General features: G+C 49.8%; 1 protein-coding gene across 1 annotated transcript in view; it reads right to left on the bottom strand.

Annotated features, from left to right (window-relative positions):
* Nucleotides 1–13,153, bottom strand: part of GPR107 (G protein-coupled receptor 107) — a 58,890-nt gene that overhangs the window by 20,251 nt on the left and 25,486 nt on the right. Inside the window, exons 11-14 of the mRNA XM_061433838.1 lie at nucleotides 12,451–12,524; nucleotides 11,943–12,060; nucleotides 9,664–9,794; nucleotides 6,224–6,267 (exon numbers count right to left, since the gene is read on the bottom strand). Of these exons, the coding sequence (XP_061289822.1) occupies nucleotides 6,224–6,267; nucleotides 9,664–9,794; nucleotides 11,943–12,060; nucleotides 12,451–12,524 (367 nt within the window). The remainder of the gene's footprint in view (nucleotides 1–6,223; nucleotides 6,268–9,663; nucleotides 9,795–11,942; nucleotides 12,061–12,450; nucleotides 12,525–13,153) is intronic.

The following is a 13,153-nucleotide window of genomic DNA, read 5'->3' as shown; positions in this document are numbered from 1 at the left end:
GGCCATACAACCCTGCCCACACCTGTGGTGCTGGGTGCCACATGCCGGGGTAGGGCATCACGGACGCCACGGGACAAACAGCAGAGTCAGAGGGTTGCCACGTGCTTTGGTAAGGCAGCCCTGAGCACAGGATGGAACCCTCCAAAGGCTTGACCCATGCCCCCTCACCTCACGCCTGACCTACGCCACCTCACCTCACACCATAGGAGATGCGGGCGTTTTATGAATGCTTCTGTCACACCACCCAGAGAGAGAGCCATCGGGTTACTTAAAGAAAATCATGGATTCCCATTAGAGTAACAGGTTAGGAAAATATCAGGGCAGAGGATGACATAAAAGTTATTGTTCCAATCAAACAACAACACACACAGTTCTGGACACAGAGCTGGAGTTCAGTAAATAGTTAAAAGCAGTGTGAGCTTTACAGTTTTCTCAGTGCTCAGTACACAGTGAAGTCAGTCAACACCGCTACACTGTAGGTGTGGTTTCTAAGACAGTATCTCTTGAATGTCTACAGCAGCCAGGAGCCGGCAAACTCTTTGTACGGGCTGGAGAGCAAGTGTTTCAGACCCTCTGGGCCGGGTGGTCTCTGCCACAGCCCCTCAGCCCTGCCACCGCAGCACAAAAGCAGCCACAGACCACAGACGTACACAGGGACACAGCTGTGTTCCAATAAAACTTTATCTACAAAAACAGGCAGAGGGTTATTTCTCTTCCTTTCTCAGCAGTGGGTTTTTTGTTTGGCCTATTTATATGAATAAACCCAAATAAAACATTTCCCCCCGCCATTAATTGTCCAGAATGAACAGGCATCTTCGTCACAAGAATATGGCCAACTAAGTCTGAAACAGGCTCAGCGGGCACAGGAGCAGAGAGCCAGGCAGCCTTCTGCTCCCGCTCGTGGCCCTCGTGACCAGCAGAGCCTCAACAAGTCTCATCCCTAACACACAGCTCCCAGACTTTTGGTCTCGGGACCCCTTCCCACTTTCAAGAGCTTCTGTTACTGTGGGTCAAGTCTACCAGGACCTACCATATTAGAAACTGACACAAGTTTTTTAAATAATTAATAATTCATTTATAGGTTAACAAAAATAAATCCATTATGTGTTAATATAAACAATGTTTTCCTCATAAAATAGAAAACTCAAATTTCAGGAGAAGAGTAAAACTGTTTCCCATTTTTGTAAATCCCTTTAACGTCTGGCCTAATAGAACAGAACTGGATTCTCATATTTGCTTCTGCCTTCAATCTGGTGTGAGGGAGTGTTCTGATTGAAGTTTATAAAACAAAACAAAAAAATAGGGCCTGATCAGAGGCAGGCCTTCTCAGAGAACTGCAAACAGTCGTCTTTGATTTTGCATTAAAGCTTGACAAGTGGTAGCTTCTTAAAGATAACTAAGATGGGAAATCTGAAACTGTAGCAATGAACTTTCACACTGTCACAGTAAAATCTGCTGGTCCATCTCAAACTCTGAACAGATCTTTTATTCATGCATGTGTAACATGCATTCATCAGGTGGAAAATATTCTCACTGAGTTAAAGGAGATCTCTAAAATACTGAAACTCTTCATCATAAAATATTTACATTTATTAATATCACCTCTGTTCATATCAGATGTCTGTTAAAAATTGGGAAGCCGTCAAGTTTACAGGGGTAGATTCTACGTTTTCCTAAATTAAAACCTGTGTTTTTAAGCGAAAATGAGATCACTGACAACATATACTTTTTGTTTTCCTGAAGTGACATACACACTTCATTCATTTTCAAGAAAATGTCTGTCAAAAGCCCAGGCCTGAGTAACTAGTCTGACCGTCATCATTCCTTCCCTCGGCCTTCCATGGTTAGGAATCTGCCTGCCAACGCAGGCGACATGGGTTGATCCCTGGGTCTGGGAAGATGCTACATGCTGCGGGGCCTGTGTGCCACGACTACTGAAGCCCGTGCTCCCTAGAGCCCGTGCTCCACAAGAGAAGCCGCTGCCATGGGAAGATCTCACACCCCAACCAGAGAAAGCCCGTGCAAAAGTAACAAAGGCCCAGCACAGCCCAAAATACGTCCTGAGAGAAAGCAGCTAGCGGAGCTCACAGCTCACACAACTGCACACGTGCTTTTCCTCAAGATGACCACCACGCTCCAGATGGAAGCAGAAGTGCTTCCTGGGCGTGTCCCATTCCACACGGAGCGGTGAAAGACATAGTCCAAGGGCTGCGATGTACCGACGTTAAAGGTTTCTCCTAACTCATCAAGGGCTCTCTTCAGTGACATGCGCCTTCTCCACCCCTGCGAGGAGGTGAAATGAGAAGGCAGCGGCCACAGCAGTTTGGTGCCCCGGCTGTGCAGCCTGCTGAGGCTCCAGCTGGTTTACCCACCAGTGCTTCTGCGCTATCAGTGCAAAGATCAACAGCAAAGAAGGCTGATGACGTCGCACTACGAAGAAAGTTCTGACCCCGAGGACCCTCTGGAGGACGGTTGCCCTGACGAACCGCTGTGACCTCTCGAGGTCACAGCTACTTTCAGAACATGGCGGTGGCTGGAATGAAGCCACTTCTCCACTCCCCCAGCAACCAGCCAACCACCATTTGTTTCAGGGCTTTTGAAGCTTATATGAAAGCTAAGATTCCCCAGAACGCATCCTCTGAAATTTTCCTCAGAAACTCAAGGGGGTGGGGGGGAGGGAGATGCTCAGAAGCAGAGACTGTTAATTAGACACAGGGTGTGTATCCCCAAGGCACCCTCTAGGTAATGACACTGGAGAGAGAGAAGGGAATAGGAAGGCAGGCTCAAGGGCAGAGACGCGATTCCTGGCAGGCTTGAAACGCAGCGGCAGCAGAGTCGGACGTGCCTGTGAAGACTCCGTGAAGCCGCCTCTCAGAATGCATCGCAGCAGTGACTCTAAATGACAAAGGACGTGAGAAGAGCCACCGTGTGTGACAGACGAGACAAACGCATGACTTCAGGACAGTGGGCAGCTTCGCCCTTCATGCTTTCCTTGATACTCTCTCAGCTTCAGTCAGAAGGAATCCAGAGACGAAGAAGTCAACAACTCCAAACCCACCTCTCTGAAAGCACCGTGAACCCCAAGTGCAGGGAGAACGACGACAAGCAGCGCTTCCCCCGCTTGCCATCAGTCAGCCTGGACGGCACATTCTTAAGAAGCTATCATTCTTAAGCCAAGTCACTGTCAAGGTCATGTAATTAGTCAGTGGAATAATGAGCCTAAGAATAAGAACCAAAGTGTCAGGCTCCATCCAGCGAAAAGCTTCCAAATCCAGTAGGAGATGTTATCGTCTACGGGCTTCACTCTGTCAGCTGTCTCAAGGATGGGCAAGATCTCAGGAAGGGTGAACGGAGGAGCAGAGGGGCAACACCGCATTCCAGACCCAGGGGCCCACGGGCGGTGTGCTCATTCGAGCCTGCCCGTGCCGCCTCACCGCTGTCCTGGGCGGCAGAGCGGGGCACGGCCACTCAGCAGTCACGCCTGAGGAGGGCCTGCCAGCACAGCCAGCTGTCCCTGAGTTCTCTGCAGGGGAGACATCAATCGCAGGGACACAGCTGCCCTGACTCTGCAAGGGTCATAGTTTTCAAAGTACAGAGTGAAATATGCATCTGAAGATGAGCTCAAAAGCATCCCCCAGCCTAAGTCAGTTCAATGAAAGAACTCGGACCAAGAAGACACCCCTATTCTCATCTACTCTGTCCCCCTTTCAAAGGGTTTGAGATATCTGCTGATAGGAAATGGGTGCTTTCTTAATGGCCTGTCCCCCTGAGAATGGTGGACGCGAGCCCTGGTGTGCCCTCACGACTTCCGGCTCTCAGACTGGCCCTCCACTCAAGAGGCCCCTTGCTGTCACCTGGTGGAAGGAATAGGAAACTGCCTCGTGTGCCCTCAACGATGACAAAAGCATGCCTGCTCCACGATGCTTCTCTTCACTACGGATGTGGGCGGACAGGGGTGACCCCTCCTGGCTGCACCATCTACCCCACGGAGAACACTTCACTGGATGCTCAGCCAACGGTCAACTTCTCATGAAATAAATGGTCACAGAGATAATTAACTGCCACAGTCACCCTTCAAGTCCTCTAAAAGGAAGGTGGAAAAGGCAGAGAGGCATCAGAGGGTCAGGACGGCGGAGAGAACGGGAGCAGGCAGCGCTGAGGAAGAGCCAGGAACTCACCAAGGGGAAGAGGAAGACAGATAAAACTGAACTGGAGGACATTACCCTTGGGGTTTTTAGACATTTTCAGTTGAATAGTCAGAAAAATGAACCCAGAACCACAAGTGTAAAAAGATTAAAACAAAAAGTTAAAATGTCACATCTCAACACATTAAAGTCAGAGAAAGATCTATTAAGTTACAAAAATAATAAAACAGGACTCCCCTGGTGGTGTGGTGGGTAAGAATCCACCGGCCAACACAAGGGACACAGCCCATGCCTGGTCCGTGGAAGCTCCATGTGTCCCGGGGCAACGAGGCCCACAAGCCACAAGTACTGAGCCGACTTGCTGCAACTGTGGAGGCCCACGTGCCTCGAGCCCACACTCCAGAACAAGAGAAGCTGCCGCAGTGAGAAGCCCACGCCCCTTGACTGAAGAAAGACCGCGAGCAGCAACAAAGATCAAACCCGACCAAAAAATAAATAAGTAAATAAATACAGCAGTATGTACACGTTAAAAATAATAATAAAACTAACTTTACATACAACATGCATAGAAGAAGGAAAAAAATAAAGTCAAGAAAACGCCCAAACAATACGTATTCCCAGAAGGTGGGTTTTTTTTTCTACTTTGGATTCTCTTGTTTGTGCCAAGATGCTTTATGAAGACTCTCATTTGTGGTTTGTTTTCTGTAGCTTTCCTTTATCCATTGAGAGAAGGCAGGAGAGTTCTCTGATATCCACGGCTCAGAGGAAGGCTATGTAGCCAGGCTAAAAGCAAAAGATTTCTGCAGAGCACAGTCCAGCTTCAGCTCACTGAAAAGAATCTATCACCGAGGGCATTCCAGAGGGAGAAGGGAACCCAGGGCCTTTGAAAGAAGACAGTAAAAAACACAAGAGAGCTATTTCCTGGGACAAGAAAGAAAATGAGCTGGCACATTCTGCGAGGGGTGGGCCTGTGGCCCCCCGGGGAGCCGAGGGACCTTGGGAGCCTGGAATCTGAGCACTGACTGGGGCTCCCAGCCTGGCATGACCTTCACACACCAGGCTACCCACAGCAAGACCCGGATAGCAGGAATCTCAACAGGAACTACTCTGGGCCCCGGACTGTGTACTGTGCTCTCAGTAAGAACCCCAGATTGTGCCTGACACTGGTGGGAAGGCTTCAAGTCAGGTTAATTCAAATTAGAGAAAATGATATGATACTCGTTGTACAGCAAGTGTGAAGGAGGATTCCTACCTACTATTAACCAAATTTTCCAAAATGAATCCACATTACTTTTACAATCAGAAAACAGATCGACAACATATTTTATCTAACGACAAGTGAATAATCTGCCTTAAAGAACATTAGTACAGCACTGGGTGTGTGACTTCATGGATCCAGAGGCAGGTGGGACCTTTGCGAGTCTGGCTCTTTGACCCCTGCGGCCTGAAATCCCCACTTGGCCCACGGCACCCTGCAGTCCTGGACATGATTCAAATAAGCCCAGAGACACACACAACACTTTCTCTGTGGTTTCTTTTCTGACTTAGGAGGCCGGGTCGGAAAACCAAGATGCAGGAGGGTTCTAACTGCACGACAACTTAAAAATCAGAGCGCTTTAGAGGTTCTTTCTGGCATCAGTCTCTTTTTAAATTAATACCGACACATCTATTTTGAAAGTGTGTTAAGTCAGCAGGAAGGGACGCTTTACACATAGCCATCCCGGATCCATAAAACCTTCTGTTCGCACGGGGAGGTGTTATCTGGTCCTTCCAAGACAACGTTTGCTCCTCCTGACTCAGTTTTGAGAAGGTGAGGATCACACTCACGAATGGAAATGCGGTGAATCATCTGGTAAGCAGTCACCCCCAAGCCTTATACAGCTGGGCTCAGCAACGCTCCCCACCTGCCTCGCGACCCAACAACCGGGCTGCTCTTACAAAGCCCCTGCCCACCCACCCCTCCCCACAGGAAGTCAGCATCGTGGGCCCCCGCCTTCCCTCTCCCCCTCCGCAGTGCCCAGGCACGAGGCTTTAGGGAAGGCTGGCCAAAAGAACAAAAAGAACACAAAGGAACTTGCCTTTTCCATCTGTGGCTGATGCTTCTTGTAAATGCCTGATTGACCTAAAAATAAACATTTGCAGAACAAAAGGTTAGCTAATGAATTTGCATTCCTCTCCATTTTCAGAGCTAGTAACTTGAGGCCTTGAATTTCTCCACAGAAACTGAAAGGCTGGAATGGATGACTTTATAGAGCACTCCCTAGACATGGTGATGGTTGACAACCAAGCCTCAGGCATGTGTGGCTCTCAAGCCTGAGAGTTAAAGACGCCCTCTGCTGGCTGCAAGAAGTCTGGCAAGGGCCTGGTGTGAGGGGAGAGATCAAAACACAGTCGTGAGCAGTCTGCATCTTCTGTTGCTGCTAAGTCGCTTCAGTCGTATCTGACTGTGCGACCCCATAGACGGCAGCCTACCAGGCTCCTCCATCCCTGGGATTCTCCAGGCAAGAACATTGGAGTGGGTTTCCATTTCCTTCTCCAATGCGTGAAAGTGAAGTCGCTCAGTCGTGTCGGACTCTTAGCGACCTCATGGACTGCAGCCTACCAGGCTCCTCCATGCATGGGATTTTCCAGGCAATAGTACTGGAGTGGGGTGCCACTGCCTTCTCCATTGCATCTTCTGTTAGGTTGGTGCAAAAATAACTATGGTTTTGCACTGTTGAACTTTGCTGTTTGATTTTGGAATACATTCTTAAATAAATGTGGTTATGTTATACATCACTTTAATGCACATTCCTCGCTTTATTACTTGCTGTTTATTTTATATTTATTTTAAACTAGGGAAATGACTACCATTCCTTCAAGCATCTTGACAACTTCTTGCAGGGAAAATGCTTCCAGAACCAGCAGGAGGCAGAAAATGCTTTCCAAGAGCTCGCTGAATCCCAAAGCATGGGTTTTTATGCTACAAGAATAAACAAACTTATTTCTCGTTGGCAAAAATGTGTTGATGGTAACGGTTCCTATTTTGATTAATAAAGCTGTGCTTGAGCATAGTTATAGTGATTTAAGGGCTTCCCTGGCGACTCAAACAGTAAAGAATCCATCTGCAATGCAGGAGACCTGGATTCAATCCCTGGGTTGGGAAGATTCCCTGGAGGAGGGCATGGCAACCAGCTCCAGTATTCTTGCCTGGAGAATCCCCATGGACAGAGGTGTCTGGCAGGCTAAGTCCATTGGGTCGCAAACAGTCAGACATGACCGAACAACTAAGCACACACAGTGATTTAAAATTCACGGTCCAAAAAAAAATTAAAAAAAAAATAAATAAATAAAATAAAATTCACGGTCCAAAACTGCAATTACTTTTCACCAGCCTAATATCTAATCTCAGTCCCACAGCTATGCCCGCACCCCAAACGGACTAAGACAATGCAGGTTCAGGGAGCTCACCTGCCACCTGGAGAGAACGGACCCTATAAGGTCACAGGCCGACCTCTAAAGCCTAGATCTGGGGGCTGTGAGCACAAGGATTCATGCAAACTTCTAACTTTGCTGAAAAAATGCTGGCCTCCAAGGAGTCTTTTCCAGCTAGGAAGTGCTGGCAACTAATTACCATTAGTACAGTTCAGACAGGGGAACAGGAACGTTCTTAAGGAAGGTGTGGACCAGAGTTCCAGGCAGAGCTGAAAGGCACGGAAGGAGGGACTGTCTGAGAGGAAGGGCACAGCGCGAGCAGACCCGCTGCAGCGGGAGGGCCGGGGTCTCATGGACCTGGGCTGCAGACCTAGCCCAGCCAACCACTCTCGACTGGACTGTGAGTAAGTCATTCCTCCCCAAAACCCTGTAGTCTGCCCACCTCGGAGAACCGAATGGCACAACACGTGAAATTAAGGAGCACAAAGATGACACAAACCGATGCTGGCTGAATCTGAGTGTCCAAAAGAAATCCTGAGTTTCTTAAATTACTTCTCCAGTACTTGAGTTTTTCTCATTTTACAGCAATTTTCAGAACATCTACCGTGAAGAATCTTGCCATTTGGCATCTGCTCCTTAGTGTTGCAATGAATGACCAGCAGGAAGTGACCCCTTGTAGCTCCACAGTGCATCTCGGCCTTCCTCAATTTCCCAGGTCCCTTCTTTTTTGGCCGCACTCTGTGGCTTGCAGGATCCTAGTTCCCGGACCAGGGATTCCAACCGGAGCCCCCAGCAGTGGAAGCTCAGAGTCCTAACCACTGGACCACCAGGGAACCTCCCCACAGGTCCCTTCTATGTTAGTGTGCTGAGGGTGACAGACGTCAGAGTGGGGGCTGAGGCTCTGTTCCCTAGTAGGAAGACGCTCTTTCCAACTGGAGACGATGCTAGTCGTCCTGTTTCAAATGTGTGGGTCGCTATTCCTGAACAGGATACGGGGCGGTTGTGGAGACTAAGAAGACTCATTTATGCTCTCTCCTAAGCAGGCAGCTGTCTGCTGAACTGATATGTGAACATGTGTGATGTATGAGTTAGGTTAAGAGTGAATCTAACATGCTTGGGACTTTCCCGGTGGACCAGCAGTTAAGACTCTGTGCTCCAAATGCAGGGGCCCAGTCTTGATCCTTGGTCAGGAAACTAGATCCCACATGCCGCAGCTAACATCCAGTGGGCCCCAATAAATTTTTAAAAAGTGGATCTAACTGACTGAAACGAGGATTACACTCCACTGACACCAGGTTCTAAATAATCGGAATAATGAACGACCCCATCAACTCCAGGAGCATAAAAATACTAATTCACTGTGCGGGGCACTGCAGTATGGGAACATCTCACTTCTGAGAGAAGACAGCTAAGTCTATTTTTTAAAACTTTATTCTAAAAGAACCGATTGCTTTCAAGTGGCCACAGAACTAGATCATAATGAGGGCGAGCGTCTGATTTCTGTGAGCCTTTCTTTCGCTACTTTCTTTCTTCCTATTGAAGCAAGAATTTCCTTCACTTGGATGCGCTCTGAGGATATTCTTCCTCTTCAGTCGCTGACTTGGCACTAACACGTCTTTACATAGTCAAAGCCCAGCACATGCATCCATAGTCTGCCAACCCCAGGAGTGCAGCGAGTCCATCTGACGACACCACATCTATGGGCTGAGAACTGCCCCTGGTTTCATGTGACGCACTTCCTCAGTTTCCATCTAACTTGGCAAGAAGAGGCCATCTGTAGGCTTCCTTCAACTTCAACTCCCTTTCCTTCAAATTCACACGGCTGTTTTATGTTGCTACTGAGTTCTCGTCTCCAAACCCTTCTCCAGCATCTGAAGTGCTAAAAGTCGGTGCCAGGTGAGCACTACTGCAGTCCCCTGAGGAACCTAACAGAGACACAAACTCCCCGGTCCAGCCTGGAGACTAACTCAGGTCAGCCTGGGACCCAGGAAGCTGTCGTGGGCCCCGGGTGACTCTGACCAGTTTGGGTTCGGCGGGTCCAGCTGCCAGGCTGGATGGACATGCCCGTGGCGCAGGAGTGGCCTCCCCGCCCAGGGGCACTCACCACACCACCGGGAAGAGGATGGCCCCGCAGCACAGCAGGTCAACCAGAAACAGGGAGTCCTTCCACAGGCCGTACTCTGTCGTCCCCTCCTCGGTGGACTCTATGATGATGTAGGCCACATTGGCCAGGACCTGTGGGACACAGGAAGTGTGGACAGATCTGTGAGACAGAGCCCCAGGGCGGCGGACACCCGGGCCTACAGGCTGGGCTGTGCTGCTCCGTCCTGTCATTAAGCGATTAGCATGCTATGAAAAGTCCCTCGGCTGGTCAGACAGAAGGCAACAGTTTAAAACCTGTGACACCTCTGAGCACAAGGGAAACACATCCGATGAACTATTCTTCGGAAGATTATCACTAGGTAAGAAAGCAGAGGAACCCCACCTCTGCTCCATGCAAAGTCCATGGTCCCAAACACTCTGCTTCACTGCTCTCCAGGGAATTCTCCATAGTGCCACAAAAATGGGAAACCCGTCGTGCTATGACTTAGAAGGGTAGTTTCTCTTTCCGTCTAGGACGTATCAGTTAAATCATCACTGAAGCCACACTTAATACAAATGCAAAAATTAGCCTGAAATTTCAGTCTCCCAATGACACCCAGCCTCTGGGCTCCTCCAGAAGCCTGGTCCGTTGTACAGGTCTGCATCTGTGGCTCCGTCTAAGAAGGCAAACCGGGAAATAAACAGCTGAATTCCATTTCACCCTCAGGTCGCACGCTGGACACAAGGCACGAGGGGTTCCCGAGGCACTGGTGTGGGACCAAGCGCCAAGAGTGCTCCTGAAACGCGTGGTCTGCTTCGCCCACTCCCTACTCAGGAACGTGCACTGGCTCCCATGACCAGAAGGAAACAGTTTCAACTTGTCAAGGCTGATGTTCAAGGACTTCCCAGACCAGCCCTTGCATTGAAATACTCGTTACTTCCTTATATTTGATTGTCTAAATGGCCTTGCTTCCTCAGAGTGACCTGCCTTGTAACCTTGTGTTTTTGTTCCTTCTGGGGAACAGAAGAGGGAAAGCTGGGAAGAGCCTCCATTACGTCACTCCGGGCTGCGTGAAGAAGAGTGGGGCTGAAGGGGAGGGCAGCCGCTCCTGGGCGGAGGGGGAGACGGGGCAGGACCCCAGCCACCGTCTCCCAGCTCTTGAGGCCTTGGCAGGCTGGAGAACACTACCCGGCAGAGAAGTGGCCGTGGTGGCTCAACAGCCAAGGCCCGTCCAGCGCCTCAGCCTCTCCTGCTCGCCCCACGTTGTCACGTTTGCCTCCGTCACGTGTCCTTCCTTAAAATCTAGGCCAGGCCCATCTCCACCAGACAGCTCTTCCAGATCATCTGAATTGAAGTGAATACTCTCTCGTTGGAAACCTACAGAGACCGGTCTGTAGCATTTACGTGGCACTAACACATGTCTGTGATGATTGAAAGTGAAGACGGTTTTGCCACAAACACTGCCAAACCATCAATCACCAGGTGAGTGGGCTGCCCTGGGTGCCTGGGGAGTGGCACCACTCCAATCCTCACCCGCCACACTTGCAGTGGGCCCCAAACGATCACGGGCGAGAACGACTTTATCAATCAGATGCTCTCTGGCCAAGCAGAGCTGAGGAGCTGTGTGTCCCTGCCGGGATCTGTTTATCATGCATCCTTCACGTCCAGCTTCTACCTCCAATAAGACTGCTACGCGTAAGACAAAGTTCCTCTCCTGAAGGGCTCACAGTTTTACAAAGCTGGCCTCAGTCCAAGGCCCCTGACACATGCAGCTCTTAATAAACATTTGCCCCAGTGTCTCGTATTCTACCTTGTGGAAACTCACTGGTATCATTCACATTTTACAATAATTTGCTGGGAATTTCCTGGCGGTCCAGTGGTTAGGACTTAGTGCTTTCACTGCCATGGTCCAGGTTCAATCCCTGGTTGGGGAACTAAGATCCTGCAAGCCAGGCAGCACAGCCAGAAAAAAAAGAAATCGTTAACCAAGTCACGGTGTACCCAAGCTTCTCTGCTAAGAGGACCATCAGATGCAGAAAAGGCAGCAGTACATTTCCCTAACTTCTCAGCAGCTCCCTGTTCATGTGCTGTTTAAAGACGACAGATGGTGGAGCATCTCCCAGTGCAAGAACCTGAGATCTGGGTCCATCAGAATCCAGAAAGACAGGCCCAGGCTTCAACCCCAAAGGCAGAGGAGGGGGTTTTCCAGGAGACCCAACTCCCTCTCCCCAGACAGGCCTGGAGCTAAGCCCAGCAAAGGCTCGAGAGAAGGAGGACGAGCAGGGTTAGGGATCCTTTACCTGCAGCGGGATGACAACCATGAAGACCTTCTTGTCTTTATCAGAAAGGATGTGCTTAATGAAAGCCCAGCCAGTGCCGATGAGCGCAATGGTGATGAACAGCAGTGCCCCCTTCAAGCTGCAAAAGGGAAGAATGAACAGACATCAACGGGTCTCTTTAGCCTTTCACTCTGAGTCACAGTCTACAGCTCATTCTATGGTTTCATGCACTTCCTCCAAAAGACAGATGGCCAGACATAGGGAACGCACGTCAGTGAACAGGGTTTCTTTTCCGGCACAGAAATAGTTAGCTACACGGCCCATTGCTGTGCTGGAAGGCCCCTTTGGGAACATGCTGACAGCCCCAAGTTCTCCAGTCAGGACAGCCATCCACATGCCACACGACGGCCCTGGAGGGCGGGGCCATCTCCCTCGCCCTGGGGCAGGTCTCCTGCAAGCTCGGCTCCCTCGCCTTGCCCAGCCATTACGTCACAGGACGGGTACTTCCCGAGGCGCTCTCAGTACTCACAGGTGAGTGATGTAGTACACCACAGCCCACCCTTCAATCGGGAAGCCCTGGGAGGAGATGTAGTGGTAGTCGATCTGCAAGAAAACAAGTGCGTCTCAGAAAGGTCGTCTACCAATGCCTTACCCACAGGAAACGCCACCAGAGGCCCTTGTGACGGGGATACCCGCCCCCACTCCCTAACCCTGCACTTGCGGACGCACAGTGAAGCGTGTGAGCACACTGCGAACGGCAGGGAGCTTGAGAAACTAGAGAAGGGCTCCACGTCACTAACCCCTAGTCCAGGTCCCTCTCTTTTTTTTTTGGCCCCACTGCATACCATGTGGGATCTTAGTCCCTGACCAGGGATCGAACGTGCAGCCCCTGCAGTTGAAGCATGGAGTCTTAACCTCTGTTCCGGCAAGCAAGTCCCAAGGTCCCTCTCTTGAGGCAGATGATTCACTCTGGCAAATGGCTGCCTATTCTCTTCTTATAAGAAATCTCCAAGGGAGTCCCTGGTAGTTAGGAGTCCAGGTTTTCACTGCTGGGTCCCGGGTTCAATCCTTGGGCAGGGAAACTGAGATTCCGCAAGCGGTACTAAATGGCTAATTAATGAATTAATATATAAAAGTAAAGATGTAAAAAACCAAAAAACAAAAAAATCCTCCAAATGTCACAGGTATTTTCAATCCCAGGCAACAGCTTTCTCTCTCATAGCCTTGCTGCT

This window comes from Bos javanicus, chromosome 11 (assembly GCF_032452875.1).
Source record: "Bos javanicus breed banteng chromosome 11, ARS-OSU_banteng_1.0, whole genome shotgun sequence".
Lineage (NCBI taxonomy): Eukaryota > Metazoa > Chordata > Mammalia > Artiodactyla > Bovidae > Bos > Bos javanicus.
This window is presented reverse-complemented; position numbering and strand designations above follow the sequence as displayed.